Raw genomic sequence first — 20892 nt, 5'->3', positions numbered from 1 at the left:
GGCAGCCCCCAGCTCCCTCCATCTCTGAGCCCAGATTCCCCATCCCAGACCCTCTGGTCCAGCCCCGAGTCTCCTGTCTCCCTCTCCATGCCCTTTTAACCTTTAAATCTCTGGTAGGAGGTTGCCTCTTCCAGGAAGCCTGCAAAGCTTGGTCCTTAGCACACCCATCAGCCTCTGCCAAAGTGACAGCAGGACTCCCCTTGGGAACTGGTGGCAGGGGCAGCTCCATTCATGAAAACCAAGGCAGAGCTGGGGCTAGAGAGAGGCACAGTGAAGCAACGTGGCCCCACTGGTCAGCCCAGCCCCATCTCTCACTAGGTCACACAATGACTCCCTATACAAAAACTTCCGGGGGTGAATGGAGGAGCAGAGTCGAGTCCGCCCGTGTAATGGAGTAGTATTCAGCCTTCAAAAGGAAGGACATTCTGGCACATGCCACAACATAGATGAACCTTGAGGACATTGCACTGAGTGAAACAGGTCAGTCACAGAAAGACAAACATGGTGTGATTCAAACTCACAGAGACAGAAAGCAGAATGGGGGTTGTCAGGGGCTTGGGGGCCGGCGGGGGGAGTTGCTACTGAACAGGCACAAGAGTTTCTGTTTCGGATGATGGACAGTTTCTGGACTGGATGGTAGCGATGGCTGCACAGCAGTCTGAACGTTCTTGATGCTGCTCAACCATATACATACAAGTGGGGAACATGGGAAACTGTATGTTATGTACATTTCACCATAATTTTCGTAAAGCCTCTGCTGGCTTCCCTGGGCTCACTGCAGCAGTAGATTTACAACAAAAATTCCCTAGAGTGTGTGGATTGCTGGGGCCCAGGAGTTTGAGGCTGCAGTGAGCTATGATCATGCCACTGCACTCCAGCCTGGGCAACAGAGCAAGACCTCATCTAAAAAAGAAAGAAAGAAAGAAAACAAAAATCCCCTGGACTTGTTCCCAGAATGTCCCTCCCCACATCCTCAACTCCTTCAAGCCTCAGCTCCAATGTCACCTCCTCACTGAGGCCCTCCCTACTTCCCCTCTCTCTCCCGGTCTCCCTTTTCCCAACTTCATCTTTCTCCTTACCACCCATCACTCTGCTATTATATGTTGCTTATTTTTTATTTTATTTACTTTTTTTTTATTATTTTTATTTTTGAGACAGTCTCACTCTGTCGCCAGGGCTGGAGTACAGTGGTGCAACCTTGGCTCACTGCAACCTCCACCTCCTGGGTTCAAGGGATTCTCCTGCCTTGGCCTCCCAAGTAGCTGGGAGGTGTGCGCCACCATGCCCTGCTAATTTTTTTTGTATTTTTAGTAGAGATGGGATTTCACCATGTTGGCCAGGCTGGTCTCTAACTCCTGACCTCATGATTCACTTGCCTTGGCCTCCCAAAGTGCTGGGATTACAGGTGTGAGCCACCGCGCCCGGCCTATTTTACGTTTATGTATCATCTGTAGTCCAACTGGAGTTAAAGATGGAGCTTCTAGATAAAGGCAGCAGAGTCTAGTCTGTTCACTGCTGTGTCCCGGCAGCCAGAGCAAGGCCATGCACATAGTAGTTGTCAGGGAACACTCTGCTGTAGTAGCTCCGGTGGCAGGCAGGGAAAGGATCCTATTTTCCCTGCTCGGGGCTGTATGGGGCCTTTAGGAAGCTCCCGTACTTTGGCCTTATTGGGAAACTACCGGCCCTCAGGGTCAAGATCAAGCTCCCAGGGTCGGCATCCAAAGTCTGCAGGCTCTGGCTCTGCCTGGACCCCAACTGCAGCCCCTCCTAGACACTTACATGTGTCACCCTAAGGACACAGCCTGCACGCTGTCCCTGGAATCCTGACTCACAGGTAGTCCTCTGTCTGGAGGTGTCCTCCCTCCTCAGGAAGCCCTGCTCGGTGCCCCCAGTGGCCTCTGAGGCTGCCTCTCCCTGCCCTGGAGTGTGTTACATGACAGATGCTGAGGTGTCTGGGTCTGCTACAAGCTGGGAGCTCCCCAGTACAGGGGCCCTGCATTGCCCAGCACAGATCAGGCACAAGAGAGGTGGCTACACACGAGCTAAACACGAGTGAATGAATCAATGAATCAATGAATGAATCAAGTGAGAAAGGAAGCTCAGACAAAAGCCCAGGGGACTGAAGTTCTAAGGAAAAAAACCAAGAGGCATAGAGATCATTCATTCATTCATTTGTCCAGTTCATTCATTCACTCAACATTTATTGGGTGCCTACTCATGCATCATTATTCGTTTGTGCCAGATTGGAGTTTTTGGGGGGACTGTACCCATAGGAGCAGGGATAGGGACAGACATGTGGGTAATATGGACATGTGCAACCGGAGAAGTCCTGAGTGAGGCTCAGGAGGCCGGCCCTCTTCCTACTGCCCCTCCTCCTGGCCCTTGTGACCACCGGCTTCCCAAGGCCAGCCTGGCCCACCTGGCCCAGCTGAGGGGCCACACAGCCAGAATGACAGGCAGGCTGGAGGCTCCCCTGAGATGGCCCATAAAGTCATCTTGTGAAATGCAACCAAGAATGAAACAGGGCAATAAATAAAGGCTAACAGTGCCAGGAGAGGGTGGCTGCTTCGCCAGTGGCTCCCCCACCCTTGCTGGCTACGGGCCAGCCCAGCAACCCTGCGGCATCATCTTTCCGACTGGAGCCCACGATGCGACAGGAGGGTGATGTGCCTGATCCTATATGATGCTCACAGCCATCCTGCTGGCCAGGGATCATTGTCCCTTTATGACAGGTGGGGAAACTGAGGCTTGGAGACGTGTGTCACAAGATCACACTACAAGTCAGGACCAGGAGCTGGGATTAGAACCCAGATTTGGGACTCTAGAATTCAAACGCTACCCTGTGTCTGCTGGCACCATTGTTGCAGTGATGAAGACCGAGAAAGGGGCATCCACAGCCACTGCCCACTTCCATACCTGGACTTTTCCAGCAGCATGAGAAAATCAAAGCTCAGAGAACCTGGAGGCCACTGGAGCCAGTCCCCTGCCCCAGAGTTGAAGGAAGGAAGCCCCTCCTCTATGCCAGACATTGTACACAGGACCCCTTTCATCCTTTCAGACTTAATGAGATGTTACTATTATCAGCCCATTTCACAGAGGGAGTGACAAGGCTCAGAGAGGGAGAGTTGGTGCCTGAGATAACACAGCATCAAGGGACAAAGTGAGATTTCAGCCTGACTTCAAGCTGACAGCAAAATTTCCCCACCAAAGCCTGAATCTTATCTAAGCCCCATCCTTTTCAGCTAGAAAAAGTGTGATTCTCTGGGGCCATTTCCAGGAAGCCTGCTCTATGCCCAGCTCAGCTGGGTGGCAGGGCCACAAGGGTGTGTGCTCCAGGTTCAGGAAGGCCTCTGGCCACCTTACCTCCCAGGTGGGAGGCCAAATAAGGGCTCTCTGGGGGAAAGGGCTGGAGAGGGAGGATTTAATGAGGTCCCAACCCATTACACCTGTAAATCTCAGCTGGCTTCTAAAATCACGAGACAAAACCCCCATAAGAAGAAAACCCAGACACACAGGATGGAAAATCCCTCCAGGAACAGAGAGGAATGGCTGTGTCCAGGGTCCCGTCCGGGGCCCTCTCCTCCCCAGGGAGGCACCCAAGGGTTCTCTTTGTTTCTTTCCGGGCAGCCTGTGGCCCCTGACAGGTGCCTGCAGCAGGACAGATGGAGGTGTGAGTTGACGAAGGTTGTTTCACCTTGGAACAGGCAAGCCAACGCGTATGGGCTTTCTTCCTAAGCAGCGGAGGAGAAGGCATTGAACCGCAGCCTTGGTGGGCGATGTCTGCCTGGGCATGCAGTAGGAGCTGAAGTCCTCCTTCAGAAGGAATAGAAGAGATCAGCTTTGATGGACCCCCTACCCTAAGCCAGGCCCTGTGCCAGCCCTCCCAGGATGCCACAGATCAAGCCCCTGCCCTCAGGGAGCCTGCAGTCCCCAGGAGACACACAAGTGCCAGAGACTGTTACGGGAACAATGGCTGGGATTGAACCTGGACTGCCATGTACAGTTGTTCAGAATGTGCACTGCTCGTATGGCCATGAATCATAGTGCTGCCCAGGGTTATGCAGGGCAAACTGTATGGTGGAGCTATGGAAGGAGGTGGTGCAGGTTCTGGAAGATCTTGGGAGAAAAATAGGCTCATGTCTGCCTGGAGAGTCAGGGAAGGCTACCAGGAGGAGGGGACATGCTTGGACCTGACGGCTGACTAAGGTTTGCACAGTCAGGGAGGGACTCAGAACAAGAAAGGGCATACCAGAGAGAGGCCTCCCAAATCCAGCCTTTTAGCCACCATCGCCATTTCTACAGGATCCGTGTACCACATGCACCGTTATTTACTTAATATTTATTTTCAAAGCATCTTTCCCTTTTTACTTAAATAAATTCAGGTTAAAAGAAGACTTTTATTACCGCCATAAATGAAAAATCAGCATCACTTGCCATAAATAGAGGATAACTGTAAAAATAAACGCTATGAAAACCAAACAGCATTCGTAAATTCTAGCCAAAGAAGCTTGCTTGCTGAAGGCTATGAGCCTCAGTCTCCGTTTTTTTCTCATTAACAAGGGAGACTGGCAAGGGTTAGGTGTTGAAGTCGGAGCATCACAAAGCAGAGACTCTCTTCTTAATCACAAGGGGCTTGGGACACAGGTCCTGCTCAAGTGTAGACACCAGCGGGCACCCAGCACCGTCCCCAGCCCTGGCTTCTGACGGCCATGACCCAATCCCACAATCCGTCACTGGTTCCTACCTCCAAGCCTTGCTCCGGCTGGACCACACACCTGGAAACCTTCCCTGCCACTTCCCTATCCCAATCCTGCCGATTCTTCCAGTGTGGCTCTCGGGACAGCATCCTTGCGTATAGTGAGAACTAACACCCATTTAAGGAATAAAGAGACCCGAATGCATACTTGGAGAATGAATGAACAAAGAAATGAATGGATGGCTCCTTCATAGTCTGTGCTGCTCAAACCAGAAAAACAACTTCCTCAGGCACTGACTTCAGTCCAGAAACATGGTTCAAGAATGTTATATTTGTATTAAAACAAACATGAATATATTATGGAATAGAATATAGAAGTCATAAATTTTGAATGAAATAGAAAACATCAAAGAGATGCTGCCCCTGGTGGGAGCTGTTACTCTCCTTCGTGGGCCGCACGCCGTCAAGGGTCTCTTGTTCCATCCAATCCAAAGCCTCCCTCTTCTCTGCAACCTCAGGCTCCGCAGGGCTCAGACTGTGCTCTGCCCACAGGAAGTGCTGGTGTGGCAGTTAACAGGGGAAGGGGCCAGGAGGACAGCCGGGGGCTAGGACGAGGGGAAGCCCAGGATTTACGCTGAGGATGCAAGCCGCAGCTCCCCCGACTTGCTGAACGGCATTGGAAAAGCTGCTTCACTACTCTGAGCTCTGGCTTCCCACCATGTCATTGATTACAGGCTTATTTTGAGGATTAAATACACAAATGCAAGGGAAGAGCCTGTTTCCATGTGTAGCACCCAGCAGGTCCACAACCGTGTGTTCCCTGGTGAAGCCCACTCCTTGTTGAGTCTTAGACACACACAAGCACATTCACCCAGGTGGGTCCTTGCCTGTCCCTGGCTGATGGAGGAGGGGGTGCCCTACCTAGTAAAAACGTAAATAGCTAATATTTTTCAGTCCTTACTACATGCTAAGTGCCTGGGGATACTGGGTCTCTGTTTCCTCATCTGTCAAATCGGCCTAATAATAGCAATGACCTCATAGCGTTGTTATAAGGCTTAAATGCGTTAAACACATTTAATATTTATAAGGTAGGCTGCCTGGCACATGCCACAGAAATGTTTCCTATTCATTTATTTTTAATTAAAGTGAAAGTCACATCACATACAATTAACCACTTTAAAATATATTTTTTTAAATTACGATTATTAGTATTATCTTTTATCTTTTTGAGATGAGGTTTTTGCCGTTGTCCCAGACAGGAGTGCAGTGGCATGACCTCGGTTTGCCACAACCTCCACCTCCTGGGTTCAAGCGAGTCTGCTGCCTCAGCCTCCCGTGTAACTGGGATTACAGACACCAGGCTCATTTTATATTTTAGTAGAGATGGGGTTTCACCGTGTTGGCCAGGCTGGACTCAATCTCCTGACCTCAGGTGATTCACCTGCCTCAGCCTCCCAAAGTGCTGGGATTACAGGTGTGAGCCACTATGCCTGGCCTATTATTTTGAGATGGGGTCTCATTCGGTCCCCGAGGCTGGAGTGCAGTGGCAGGATTTTGGCTCACTGCAACCTCGGCCTCCCAGTTTGAAGCGATTCTTGTGCTTCAGCCTTCCAAGTAGCTGGGACCACAGGCGTGCACCACCACGCCTGGCTATTTTTTTTTATTTTTAGTAGAGATGGGGTTTGCTATGATGGCCAGGCTGGTCTGGAACCCCTGGCCTTGAGTGATCTGCCTGCCTTGGCCTCCCTCAGTGCTGGGATTACAGGTGTGAGCCACCGAGCCTGGCCAAAATGAACCATTTTAAAAAGTGAACAATTGAGTAGCGTTGAGTGCATTCACAATGTGGTATAACTAGCCCCAAATACTGTCTCCCGGCAAAAGGAAACTCCTCACTCCCCACTTCCCCCCAACCCCGGCAACCTCAAAGCTGCGTTCTCACATTTGCCTATTCTGGATATTTCATGTAAACTGCGGTCTTTGGTGACTGGCTTCCTTCATTTAGCAGAGTTTTTGAGGTTCATCTATCATTGTGGCACATATCTGTAATTTATTATTTTTTATAGAGTTGTTCCTTTAATACAATGAAATATCTTACCTAATCCCCAAATCAACCTGGGAAGTGGCCACTATCATTGTCCTCTTCTTACAGATGGGGAAACTGAGGCACGGAGAGGGTGGGGACTTGCCTAGGTCCCCTGCCAGGCCCCCCTGACATAGCCAGGCAGGAAGGGTTGGAGCCGGCAGCTGGAAGCAGGGCGCCTCCCAAGGCCACCAGCACATATTGAGGGAGACAGCAGTGGAATTACAAATGTAGGGAGATTTAAGGCGAACTAAAATATTCTGGCACTTGCAGGATTGTGGGAGTTGAGCAGGTTTCCCCAGTGGAATTCCCGCCTCCTCTTCCCACATGTCTGGGCCACAGGGAGTGAGAGGCACAGGGAGTGAGAGCGGGTAGGAGGGAGAGAGGCAAGCGTGGGAGTGTGCGGGAAGCCAGAGACAGGGCAGGGGCTGGGACAGCCGGCCAGGAGCCCAGAGCAGGCACGCGGGCGTCCAGACTCTACTGATACCATTTATCTTCATCCTTGCCAGCATATCCTGCAAAGCGAGTGGGGTGAGCCCATTGCACTGATGTATAACCAGGCTCAGAGAGGCTGGAGCCGGGCAGGACTTGAGCCTCAGTGTTGGACCCCAAAGCCAAGGCATAGAGCCATCCCTGCTGCCAGGAGAGGCTGAGAGGGAGGAAGTGGGGGAAGCAAAGGAGGCTGCATCAGCCACAGGGATGGGTTTGCCCCAGAACCCCAGAAAGGAGCAGCCACAGAGCCACCGAGAAGGAGAAAGAGTGAGGGCTGTGGGGGGCGCTGAGGGTGGAGCCAGGAGGGCCAGGAACATGAAGGATGGGGACAGGTGGAGGCAGGCACTCAGGATGTTCCAGAACAAAGGTTTTGGGGGTGCCCGGTGGGCAGGGTGGCGGTACCCTCTGGCCAGAACCTGGCCTGGGTCAAACCTGACCCCCACCCAGGACCTAGTGCTATGTGCACGAGGGCTACGTGCCCTGCCCCAGCCCCTGCCCCTGCCGCCCCCACCGCCCCTGCTACCCCTGCCGGATCGTGTCTGGGAGATTCAAGGCCGCAGCAGTAAACATGTGGGCTCTGGAGTCAGGCTGACCCGGATTTCAACCCCAACTGCACCTTCTCAAGGTGAGCGAACCTCGGAGCTGCTAGCCTGGTTTCCTCTTCTGTAAAATAGGGACTGTGGGCGGGGCCGCAGTGAGGTCGCGCAGGTACACAGTGGGCTCCCGCACAGGATCAGGCTGCTCTCACGTCACCTGCCCACGTGGTCTGGCTCTAGCTCCTCCCTCTCCAAGGCCCCTGGCCCCTTGGACTTGTCGAACCCCAGGGTTGTTCTGGAACCAGAGAATCCCTGGCTGCAGGAGTTGGGTCCCACCCCAGGGCCTTTGCACTTACTGTTCCCACGGCCTGGGAGGGAATTTCGCAGGCCAAGAGCACAGAACCAGAAGACAGCAGCGCGGTCGGGGCCCTGGGGTTTGCCGCACCAGCTGGGGGGGTGTCTGAGGGCCACGGAGAGAGGAGCTGGTGGATCTGGGCCCCGTCCCGGGGGCCCTCCGCCGCTGGCAGCCCGCGCCTCCCCTCCTCCGCTGCCTGCCAGGAGACCATTAGTGCGGCTTTGTTTTGAGCACCGTTTCCACTACCCTGCGCGCTGGCCGCCGGGCCTCCATTAGGGACCCTTTCCCGGACCGGTGACAGGCGGCAAACAGCTCCCCAGCGAGCAGGCCCTAATTGCCGCCGCCTCCAACGCCGGAAATGATTTTTTTAAAACCTCACAAAGCAAAACAGACACCTGCCGTCAGCATTCCGCCTTCCCCACCTCGGGTGGGCTGGGAACCCAGCCTGGGGGCTCTGAGGAAGGAGGGCGCAGTCAAGAGCCCACCCCCACCCCAAGAGACACCCTTAAAATGCCGGGCTGGGGGAAACGGGCTGGGCTCTGCTCCCTTGCTTGGAACTAGGTGTGGGCCCAGCTCACCGCGCCCCTCTAAGCCGCAGCTCTCCCCGCTGGAAGGCGGGCGTGGGAATGGGAGCCCGGACCCCGCAGCGGCTCGTCTCTAAGGGCTCGGTCCGCGGGGCACAGGGGAGCCAGGAGCCGGGAGGCGGGAAGAGAGCACGAGGGGCAGAGGGAACAGCGCGGGAGAGAAAAGGTCTGGAGGAGGGAAGGAGCCTGGTGTGTGCAAGGACTAGAAAGGAGGCCAGTGTATACACACACAACACACAACACACACTACACGCACGCATACGCACACTACACACATACTGCATACAGACATACACAGAATACACACACTACACACACTACACACACCACACACGCATACACACAGTACACACACACAATACATACGCTACACACAATACACACAGGCATACCCACAATACCCACAATACACACACACACACACAATACACACTGCACACACGCATGCACACAGTACACACACAATACATATGCATACACAATACACACACGCATACACACAATACACACACATGCATACACATACATAGACACACATACATGGACATACCCACACACATACACACATATATACACATACACACTACACACACACTACATGCACTCATGCGCACACTACACACACTACATACACACATACACACAATACACACATACACATTACACACACACCACACACACACAATACATACGCTACACACAATACACACACGCAGACCCACAATACACACACACATACACACAATACACACTGCACACACGCATACACACAGTACACACACAATACATATGCATACACAATACACACACGCATACACACAATACACACACATGCATACACATACACACATAGACACATACATGGACATACACACCCACACACATACACGCATATATACACATACACACTACACACACATACACACAATACACACACAAACATGCATACAGACATAAACACCCACACACATGCACACACATACATACATACACACACGTACAATACACATACACACATACACGCAATACACATGCACACAATACACACAACACAATACACATAATACACACAGATACACGCACATACACAGACACACGCAGACACCACACATACACATATACAGACATACACACACATAGACATACACACATACACACATATACCACACACACACAGACCTATACATGCACACCACAAAATACATGCATACACATACATGCGCACACCACACATACACATACATGCACACACACGCATACATATATCACACAGACAGACACAGACACACAGACATGCACACACAGGCACACACCCAGTTCCCTCTTTTTCTGAGCCCACGTTTCCACCTTCCCTGGATACCTGGCCAGCCCTAGCATCCCGTGAACCACGAGCTCAGCCAGGCTCACACCGAACTCAGCGCCTTCCCGGGAGTGGCTCTCCTGTCCGTGCACAGCCCCTCCAGCCAAAAGCCCTGCTTCGGCTGCCCCTCTCCACTCACCATGGCCAACCCACCCCAAGGCCAACCATGCACCCTCCCCACTCAGAAGGCTCCCAGGGCTGCCCACGTCTCCAGGGGATAAGACCAAACTCCGCAGCCGATTCCTGGAGGTTCCAGCTGCAGCCTGCTTTTCTAAATACATGTGCACGGTTCTCCACAGGAAGCCTCTGCCAGACCCAGGCAGCCAGGCACAGCTCCATGCTGGCCTCTGTAGTCCCCCTCTCAGTCCCAGTGGTCCCTGGATACAGGCCCAGAAGGAGTCTGCCTCCCACAGGAAGTCTTCCCTGACTGCACCAGGCATAGAGACCTCCCTCTCTTGGCCCACCTGCCTAAGCCCTGCACCCCGGGCTCCAGTCTCTGTTTTCCAGTCCCCCATGATCTCTTCCCCACCCCAAGTCTCCGAGTATGCTCACCAAAGACTTAGAAAAAGTGAATGAAGTTTGTTCCCCCCAGCTAGCATGAGAGGGCTGCAGGGAGAGAGAAAGGATGTCAGGGTCCAAGCCCGGCCCTGCCGAAGACTTGTCCCATGTCCCAAGGCCAGCTCTACCGCTCTGGGCCTCAGTTTCCTCATCCGTGAAATGAAGGCTATTTCTGCTTGGAGTCAGAGACAGGCTTTGGGGGGGCCCCAAAAAACCCTTTGAAGCTTGTGGGCAAAACTCTGTGGCATTTTTTGAGGAAACGACCCATAGTTTTCATGAGCTTCTCAAGAGGAGTGTGACTTCCAAACAAATTAGGAACCACCCGTGTAGACAAGCGTCGGTGTTTCCTCCAGCTTGGCCATTTGGTCATTCATTCCTTCATTCATTCACCTGACATTTACGGAGTGCCTGCTCTGTGTGGCTGTCACCATGATATATGGAATATATGTAGGTGTAATCTTGACATGTCATCAAAGAGAGATGTGTGTGTGTCAGAGAGGAAGGAAGGAACGGGTCGGGGCGGTGAGAAGAGAGGGCAGGATGGATCCAATGGACACAGAAAGCAGAGGGAAAGAGATAGGAAAAGAGATAGCGCAAGATCAGAAAGACCCAGAGAGAGAGAGAGAAGGAGAGAAAGAGAGAGAACCAGAGACAGCAGCAGACCAGGAGAGAGAGGTGCAGAGAGCCAGGGCCAGCGGAGAGCACTTCCCAGGCATAGGTGGGCACTGCTGCTGCCCGGCTCGCTGGTAGCTCTGAGCAAGGCCCCTCTCTCCCGGCTGACTCTGGCTGTAACCTTCCAGGCGCTCCCATATCCTCCGCGTCTCACCTCCAAGGGCACCGGTGTGCAGGGGTCAGGGAAGGCTGGTACTGAGGCAAACGGGCACAGGGCAGAGGGCAGCAGCCCAGTCCTGACCTGCCCCCAGGCTCCCCTTCAGCCTGCACTCCCCTCCAACCACACACAGCCACCCCCACACACTCCCTGTACACACACAGCCAGACAAAAACACCACTCCCTCCACCAGAAACTCCAGGCAGGAACACACAGGGTTCCACGCATGCCCCCAGGGCCCCACTACTTCCCACTGACAGCGCTAGACTCAGACACAGGAGCCCAGACTTTTGGAGCCACGCGCCTGTAGCCAGAACAAGGCATTCTCAGCATTTTGGCATCGATGGCCCCTGTGAGAATCCGACCAAGCCAGGAGCGCTGCTCCGGAACAAAGCACCTGCCCACACACCCAGCTCAGCAGCTGGGAACAGGACAGATGGGCAGGTTACGAACTCTGGCTCTGTCATCCCACAAGCTGGGCTCAAGCCCAGCTTTGCCGTTCAGCATCTGTGTGTTCTCAGGCAAGTCGCACCACGCCTGCCTCCGTGTCCTCCTCTGTAAAATGGGAGTGCCCGCCTCCCGGCGTGGTGAGGAGTAAATGAGAGGAGGCAGGGGAAGTGACGGAAACACAGAGTGCTTGGCTGCCACAGATGCCTGCAGGCCACTGAGAGTTAAGGTGCTGATGGAGTCCTACCACTCCCACCAGCTCCATCCTCGTCTGCACACACACACACACACACACACACACGCACATACATGCTGATTGACACATGCTGTGATTTCTAAGTATAGAGATGGATGAATTCTACAGCCTTGGAGCTCAGGCAAACTCATCATTGTTCAGTGGGGAAACTGAGGCCTAGAGAGGGGCAGGGACATGCCAAGTCACCCAGCAAGGCAGACACAGGGTGGGGAAGAGGGGGGCACGGTAGACAAAAAGCCAGCATCCGCCAGCCCCTCTCCTTACCCTGGCACTTTAAGAGCTGAAGTGAAGTCACTGAAGAGCCACTGTCCCCACACCTCAACACAGGGCACAGAGAAGGCCTCATCCCTGCCATGACCCCTGGGTGGGGCCAGGGCATCCCTGGCATTGGGAGCTCCACCCACCTGGGCCCGTGTGCCAGTACCATTACTAAATTACTGTGTGACACAGCTTTAGTAGCTGCCCACTGTGTTCCGGCTGCTCTGCCTACTTCAACAGTCTTTGCTCCTTTGGGAAATAAGGTAGAAATCTCCTCACTAATATCCCCAGCTAATAACGGGTTGGACTCAGCTTGTATACCTCTTGTGACAGGGAGCTCACTACTGGGTACTCTCACTGCCCCGCAGGTGACTGCCCTTCTCTGTGTTTAACATCATCCCAGCCTCTTAAATCTTATCACAATACTTACATATTCTTTTTCTTCTTCTTTTTTTTTTTTTTGGAGACAGGGTCTCGCTCTGTCACCCAGGCTGGAGAGCAGTGGTGCAATCACAGCTTACTGCAGCCTTGAACTCTTGGGCTCAAGTGATCCTTCCGCTCAGCCTCCCAAGTAGCTGGGACTACAGGTACGAGCCACTACACCTGGCTAGTATTTTGTACTTTTTTGTTTTAGAGACAGGGTCTTCCTATGTTGTCCAGGCTGGTCTCTGACTCCTAGGTTCAAACGACCCTCCCGCCCCAGCCTCCTGAGTCACCAGAATTAGAGGCATGAGCCACCATGCCCAGCTCTATACTTAGATATTCTTTACAGTTTCAGGTTTCTGTCTGCCCCGCTAGACTAAGGGTTCTAAGAGAGCAAGAACCTTGACTGTCTTCTTCATTGGTAAGTCCCCAGTGGCTAAAACAGCCTGGCACATGATGGGTGCCAGTTGAATGAATGAAAGAATGAATAAGCGACCAAGCTTCCCACACATGGCAGCAGCCCCATGAGGCCAGTAGCTCCCAGTATGAAGAGTACGGAGCATGCAGTGTCACGGGGCAGCTGATCTGGCGCCCCCAGGTCACGCCCCCAGGCGTTTCTGAGCCGTGGATCCCCACGGACATGCCCACTCGTCGCCTGCACTGTTATGTCCTTAATGTTGTTCTATAAACTAACTCACTATTTTTTAATACCCCCATTAGGCTCATCCTAAGCAATCATATCTGTGAAATCACAGTTTTGATGTGCTGGTTATATTTTTTCAGTACACATTAAAATAAATGCGTAACTCCTAAAATGTAAGAGGTTTCTCCAGGTTCTGCCTAAAATCATCTCTCAGGTAGGACCCAATCTTCTTGTGGGCCCCAGGAGGTTTTGAAGAGGGTTGAAACTGGGGGTAGGGGGTGGAGCTGAGCCCCAGAGACTCCCTGACGGCTTCAAGGAAGGGAAGGGAGGCCTGGCTGTGAGAAGCGGACCTGGAGGAGCAGCAGCCCCCTCTCTGCCTCCCCACCCCCACCTCACTTCTCTGGAGCAATGGAAACCATGGCAGCCAGTTGGGTGGGCTCTGGACCCCAGAAGCAGCAGCTAGAAAAAGAGTGGATTTCGTCCTCAGATGGCCCCCTGCCTGTTTTTCTGAAGCAAGCATCTCCTGGGGTCAGGGGAGGAGGGACGGCCCTTGGATCCCCACCATCCTCATGGCTGCAACATCACATCTGAAGGTACCATCATCCTTGCCCACTCTAGGGTGTCCTTGCTCTGTGCTCAGCAGGGATGAGGAGGGGCTCCAATTCTGTGATTTTTTTCCCCTTACAAACATGGGTTCCTTAGGAAATTAAAATTATTTGAAGTTTAAAAATATATTGACTCAGAATGAGCAAAGCTTTAAGAATTCAGACCTCATCCCCTGCTTCATCCCCCTCCTCATTCATTCATTCATTCCCTGCCACCTCCCTGGGCCAGGCATTGTCCCGGGCTCCAGGACACAAGGGAATCTGACCCCTGTGTGCCCAACGGGCCTCAAACTCCTTTCAGGACTGAGAGAGTCTTCCCACAACCCCATCGACAGGCTGGTTGGGTCTCCAAAGTTCAAGGTGATGGCCAAACACTCACATGGGCACCTTGCTGCTGTTCACACCACATACTCTCTCCCCACGCTTTCAAAACTCAGGGGAGGTTGGAGGGTCCCTGGGATGGCATTCTGCTACCAGAGTTGCAGCTTTACCGCTGCTTGCCCTCCTGGGCATGGAATGCGGAGGCCACTGCACTCCTTCTACCCAGGAGCCAAACCTCAAGGCCCAGCCCTGCCCTTCCCCACTGTGTGACCTGGGCCTCTTCCTCCTCTTTCCTAGGACTCCCAGCCCTGGAGCCAGATTCTTCAGTTCAAGTCCAGCCTCAGACATTTGGCAAGTGTGCGACCTTGGGGAAGCTACTTAACCTCCCTGAGTCATTTTCTCCATCTACACTGTGGGCCCGAGACAGTCCTTCCTTTTGGAGTTCTTGTGAGAATTGATTGAGATGATACCATTCAAGGCCCTGGCGTGGCACTCAACACACATTTGCTTCCATATGTTTATCTCTCCTGTTTTTAATTTTTTTTTTTAATTTTTTTTTTTTTTTTGAGACAGGTCTCACTTTATCACCCAGACTGGAGTACAGTGGCGCAATCTCATTGACTGCAATCTCTGTCTCCTGGGCTCAGGCGATCCTCCTGCCTCAGCCTCCTGAGTAGCTGGGACTATAGGTGTGTACCCATGCCTGGCTATTTTTTGTAGAGATAAGTTCTCACTATGTGGTCCAGGCTGGTCTCAAACTCCTGGGCTCAACTCATCCACCCACCTCAGCCTTCCAAAGTGCTGGGATTACAGGCATGAACCACTGCACCCAGCCAATCTCTTCATTTGTCCAGAGTTGGATGAGGTGATTCCCAAAGCCAAGAAGTACCCTCCAGGGCAATTTCAGGCAAATTCTCCCTTGCCCCTGAGTCTCTGTCTTCCCATCTAAGAGAGAAGCTTAGGGATGACGATCCCAAGGAGCCTCAATTATTCATTTCAAAAGCTCCATCTCTTGCTCCCACAGCCGGTGGGTCAGAAGAAGCCACTTACCCGACTTCCCTCACCCTGCCCGCTTGTTTTCCACAGGAGACTTTGCCCACCATCCTTGCTGTCGCCGTGACAAGGAGCTGAATTCCCTGCATCCTGCTGGCCGCCTGCGGCTCCTCTTGTTTGGGGAAAAGGCTGTGGGAGCCGCTGATGGGCAAGGTGTCAAAACCAATTGGTGTGAAGGACTTGGGAAAACCGCTTGCGAGGGCCAATTCCCCACAGGAGGCTGGGAAACCCTCAGCCCAAGGCAGAGTGTTTACAGGCGTAATTGATAGAATAATCACCAACGCCCGAGACAAAGACGAACACATTTTTAACATCATAACCTTCGGAAGACAGGACTCAATTTTCTCCATCTTCCAGCCACCAAACTAGCCGGCTTATTGATGGTGAGATACCAACAGTTCAGTAAGGAACGCAAGGAAGCCAAAGTCATTTTTCAGTGCACAGGCTGCTTGCCAAATGGCCCAGTACCCCCTCCTTCCCCCAGCCCCTGCTGGTCCCTCCTGGCAACAGAAAGAATCTCAGGACAGTGAATCACTCAATGGACGAAGCCCCGGGCCAAGCCAGGATCTTTGTCTGCATTGGGGTATATGAATAATTGAAGGTGCAGGCCTAGGAGTGTGTGTGTGTGTGTGTGTGTGTGTGTGTGTGTGTGTGTGTGGCAGGGTGGGGGCAGGAGTAGGGTTGTTTGCTGCAGTATGAGGCTTCTTGGGGCTCCTCTCAGGGACCATCCACCTGCCGCATCTGGACCTCTCCGTCCCCTGTGAAACCAAACCAAGACAGCCCCTAGCATCAGACAGTTCTGGTCCCTATATCTCCCGTCAGATATGGGTAAATACTTAAGGTAGTGGCTTCCAAACCCCAGGCTGCATGAGAATCCTCTGGGGAACCTATTAAAATGCAGATTCCATCAGACACGTGGCTCACACCTGTAATCCCAGCACTTTGGAAGGCCAAGGAGGGAGAATGGCTTGAGCCCAGGAGTTCGAGACTAGCCTAGGCAATATAGTGAGATCTTGTCTCTCCAAAAAATCTAAAAATTAGCTGAAGGTGGTAGCGTGCGCCTGTAGTCCCAGCTACTCAGAGGCTGAGGTGACGGGATCGCTTGAACCCAGGAGGCAGAGGTTGCAGTAAGCAGAGATTGTGCCACTGCACTCAAGCCTGGTCGATAGAGCAAGACCTTGTCTCAAGAGAAATTTTTAAAAAAATAATAAAATGCACATTTCAAGATCCCAACAAATAACCGTTCTGGCAGTAGGTTTAGGGGGATCTGCATTGTGACAAATTCCCTGGGGGACTCTGCCATGTGAGGCTTCCTGGGTCCTCTGCAAGCTGGCAGGGGTCTATGGAGATCCTCACAAAGACCCTGCCTGTGGGATCCCTACCCTGGACAAGATCTGGAAAGATCCTGGGGCCCAGCCCAGCTGCCTGTTTCTAACTTACAGGTATCCCCGGCGAGATCCTGCCACCTTTCTGAGTGGCTGGTTCCTCTTGGTGGAACCCGCTGCTTTCCTGGTTCTCTGAGAAGCTGGAAGGCAGCAAGCTTGAGTCACAGCGACACAAAGGAAGAAGCCATGGCCAAGCCTGCCTCGAGGCTGTCCTGGAGGAGGCAGGCCCAGAACCACCAGACACACCTTCATTCTAAACACAGCTTTCCAGCTCTCCGTACAGACTCTGCACCCTTGGGCAGGTCACTGGCCCTCTCCGAGCCTCAGTTTCCTCCTATCTCCAATAGAAGCCTTGCATGAATGGTCAGCCTGAGTGAGTTAACACTGGCAAGGGCTTGGCAGCACAGGGCATACAGTAGGCATTTTGTCGATGTTTGCACCTTTTCCTCCCATTCCTGCTGTGCCCATGGCAATGAGTTAACATTTTCTAATAAGAAAAAATCAAAGTGACTCCAGTTTATTGAACACCTACTAGGTGCAGATACTGACCATCACCGCCCCACCTCCCAATGCCTGATGCCTCCTTGAGAGACATGCTCCCCATTCATTCCTCACACCTCTAAAAAGCCCTCTTCCAAGTGGGTTGAGTGGAGGTGGGAGGGAGATGGGAAAAAAACCAGAGGTCCTTTCTGACCAGTCTGACTTCAGGCTCTCTTTGTGACAAGCTCCAGGGCAGGTAAGTGGAAGGCAAGAGCCCAGTGGCCGGGCTGGGGTCAGATAGAGCTGGAGGGGTGAGCAGCCACCAAGCACCTGGGGCCAACTTGCCCCTCCCCAGGATCCTCTGCTTCCAGTCCCCACCCCCTACCCCCAGACACAGACACCTTCCTGACTGGGTCACATTTCCTGAATCAGCTGAGGACACACGGAGCCCAGGAATAATGAAACGATCAGGCTCCAATCTGCTAAACAGCAATTTCTGAGCTTTTTCAGCACACACAGCTTTTATCAAATTGGTATTCTCCTCCTGAACACAAATGGCTTATTAGACATGACCCACTTATTCGCCGCGTCTCACTATCATTAATAACAGTTTCTTTTTGTGATTAAGTGAGTGGCTCCAAACCCTTCCTGTGGTGGCGGGCGCTTGGCCCAGCAGAGGGGCAGCTGTGGGGGCTCCTCGGCAGCCAATACTTGGTGACTTTGAACCTAGCAATGTCGGGAGAAGGCAGCCCGGCCTCCTTGTTTCTTTAGGGACACAGGGAGACCCAGAGGGGTGGCTCATTTGCCCAGAGCCACACGGGAGGTTCAGGAGAGAAGCCAGGTTCTCCAGGAGCCAGGGGTGCCTCCTCATCTAGCCCCTGCCCCGGGCCTTAGCTTGACCCTCCAGGGTGCAGAGGGGAGATTATAGCTGGTTGGGCAGAGCTGTGCCCTCTCAGCTTATCTGGCACCAGAGGGCAGGTAGAGACTGTCACACAAAGGGCAGACAGACCCTGCTTCTCTATGGGGGGGCCACCGTGGGGCCTCAGGAATGACAGAGTGGCACCTAATTCCCAGGGGTCTGGTGCTCTAGGGACAGAATGACCATCAGCCTCAGAGTCCCATTCCTCGTAACCCTCAGGACTGTAAACTCAGGGAAGCCCTTCCATGGAAACCCCTCCTGGTGTAAGTTCCAATCATGCCAAGGAACTGAGTGGAGTAAGAAGGGGAGAGGTGGGGAGGGAGAAATTCCCAGTTTCCCTTGAATGGGAGGGAAGCTGACATGGAGATAAATGTCCTGGAAAAAAAAGCGCTCTTTGCCCGACAGACCCTGGGGCCTTTCCTGGTTCACTCTCTTTCTGTGTGACCTTGGGTAACTTCCTTCACCTCTCTGAGCCTTGGTTTCCCTATCTGTAAGTTGAGGATCAAAAGAACCCTTTCCTTATTCACCACAGCTCTAGCCAGGTCGGTAGAAATTAGATGAGGGGTATGAAGGGTACATAAAAACGCACACAGCGGTTACTACCAAACATGGTGAGGCAGAAGGGGGCAGGGAGTCATGGTTCCCAAAAAGCACAGACCCTGAGGATGGGTCTTTGAAGCCCCCTTCTCCACTGGAGCAAATCTAGTCATGCGCCACACCCCAGCAAAGCCCTGATTATCTACCCCCCTTACCTCTCACTCATTCCCGTCAGAATAAATCATCAATTCTCTGGCCTTGGTGCAAACCTCCCTGCAGCCCTGGGCCCACAGTGCCCAGTACTGGGGCAGCAGCCTCCCCCATAGGGAAGGGTGGCATGGGAGAAAGATCTCCTTTGGTTTCATCTATGCTTGAGCCCCTATCACAGAGCCAGGCTCACAGGGGCCAGGGGAGCCCCCACAGCTGCCAGGCTCATACAGTCCAACTCTGCTGCCAACTTGGGCTCCTTCGGGGCTAGCAGGAGCTTCTGACACTCAGCCAGCTAGTGCTGGGAATGTTTGTCTGCTCCCCGGCTCCCACAGCGGCTGGAGTTGAGAATTCCCACATTTCAGTCCTTCGGGGCTGAGGATGAGGATGGGGGATACCCTATGGAAGGATGGCAGCGGCTCCCTGCACACCCCAAGAGGCAGACAGAAGCACCCAGCATTCCACTCCCACTCCCAAGCCTCGGGCTGCAAGCAGCAACCCCAACTATTCCGTTGTCTCTGAGGGTTTCCACCAAGCGACAGCCGCCCAACAAAGAGACTTCGGCCCCAGGCAACCAGTTCTCAAGAAACAGGGTCTTCTGCCCTCCAGGACCTGACACTGGTATAAGGAGCAGGTGTGGAGAGGGAGGGGACAAGGGCCTCTGCAGGGTTAAATCCATGGAGAGTAAAGTCAGATGGGCAGAGAGAGGTGGGTGAGCAAAGTATGTTCATTTTGTGTGTGTGTGTGTGTGTGTGTGTGTGTATGTGCGTGCACCAGTGTGTCTGTCTGCAGGTGGGCAGGCAAGAGTTGTGGCAAAGCGTGTGCGCCAGCTGGCAGAGTGAGCCCACCGGCGCAGTGCCTGATGTGCGTGTATAGTGGGCATAAGTGTAAGGGCTTGCAGTGAGGAGGGGGACCTGAGGCGCGTGTGGAGATGTGCAGGGTAGGAGTTGTGAGTGTGAGAAAGCAGCGACTGTGCCTGTGTGTGTCCACAGCGGTGCATATCGGCGTGGCCATGGAGGTGTGTGTATCCGTGCGGGTGTGGGAGGCAGGAGGTTCGGGGGTGCGCCCCCTCCTCCACAGAGCCGGCTGGGGTGCCAGGGCGGGTCCACCGTGCCGGCAGGGGGCGTCCCGGGATTCCCGCCACTACCGGCGCCGGTTCGAGCCCTGGGGCGGCCAAGTTGGAGTGGCGCGGCCCCGGGTGGGGTTTGGTGGGGAAGTCCGCGGGGGAGGCGACCGAACTCACCGTGGCCGGAGACATGGTTGTCCCAGGGCGCGTGGCCGGCAGGCCGCGTGGCGCCGCCGAGTTGCAGGAAAAGTGCCAGGTAGTGGAGGGCGCCCAGCGTCACCGCGAGCGGGGCCCCCATGCTGCGCGCTCGGGCCGGGGGCGCCGCCGCCTCACATCGGGGCCCCAGAGACCGCAGACCCCGTGCCTGCCGTCCTCTGCCCTGCGCGGCCTGGCTTCCCGGCTCCGGCCGCTGCCCCTGGCCCGCTGTCCTCGGCCCCACCCGGTTCCCAGCCCTCGCCGGGCTCCGGCCCAGCCCCGGCTGAGGGGAGCGAGCGCACGCTCAGCCGGCCGCCTCCGACTGCAGGACTCTTCCCTTCCGCGGAAGGCCACGCCGCGCCGCCGCCGCACCTTCCTCCCTCCTCCCTCCTCCCTCCTCCCGTCTCCCTCCTCCCTTCCCTCCTCCTGCCTGGAGCAGGCGGCGGAGGGATCTGCTGCTTGATTTATCATCAAAGTTTTGCCCAGGCTGGGATTTTTAAAGCGGTACCCGCAACTTTCCCCTGCCCGAGAGAGGGGGGCGGGCCGGGATGGGGCGGAGAGAGGCACCCCAGGGACGCGGTTCCCGCAAAGCATGACCCAACGGGCT

At 53.9% G+C, this 20892-nt stretch overlaps 1 protein-coding gene across 1 annotated transcript in view; it reads right to left on the bottom strand.

The window, feature by feature from the left end:
- The window catches only part of VSTM2L (V-set and transmembrane domain containing 2 like), a 37713-nt gene extending 17035 nt beyond the window's left edge, over positions 1-20678 (bottom strand). Inside the window, exon 1 of the mRNA XM_003936368.4 lies at positions 20268-20678. Coding sequence (XP_003936417.1) covers positions 20268-20388 — 121 coding nt within the window. The 5' untranslated portion in view covers positions 20389-20678. The remainder of the gene's footprint in view (positions 1-20267) is intronic.
- Between the last annotated feature and the right edge of the window lie 214 nt (positions 20679-20892).

The sequence above is a fragment of the Saimiri boliviensis genome, chromosome 9 (assembly GCF_048565385.1).
Source record: "Saimiri boliviensis isolate mSaiBol1 chromosome 9, mSaiBol1.pri, whole genome shotgun sequence".
Classification (NCBI taxonomy): domain Eukaryota; kingdom Metazoa; phylum Chordata; class Mammalia; order Primates; family Cebidae; genus Saimiri; species Saimiri boliviensis.
The sequence above is the reverse complement of the archived record's forward strand: the minus strand, read 5'-3'. Positions and strand labels throughout refer to the sequence as shown.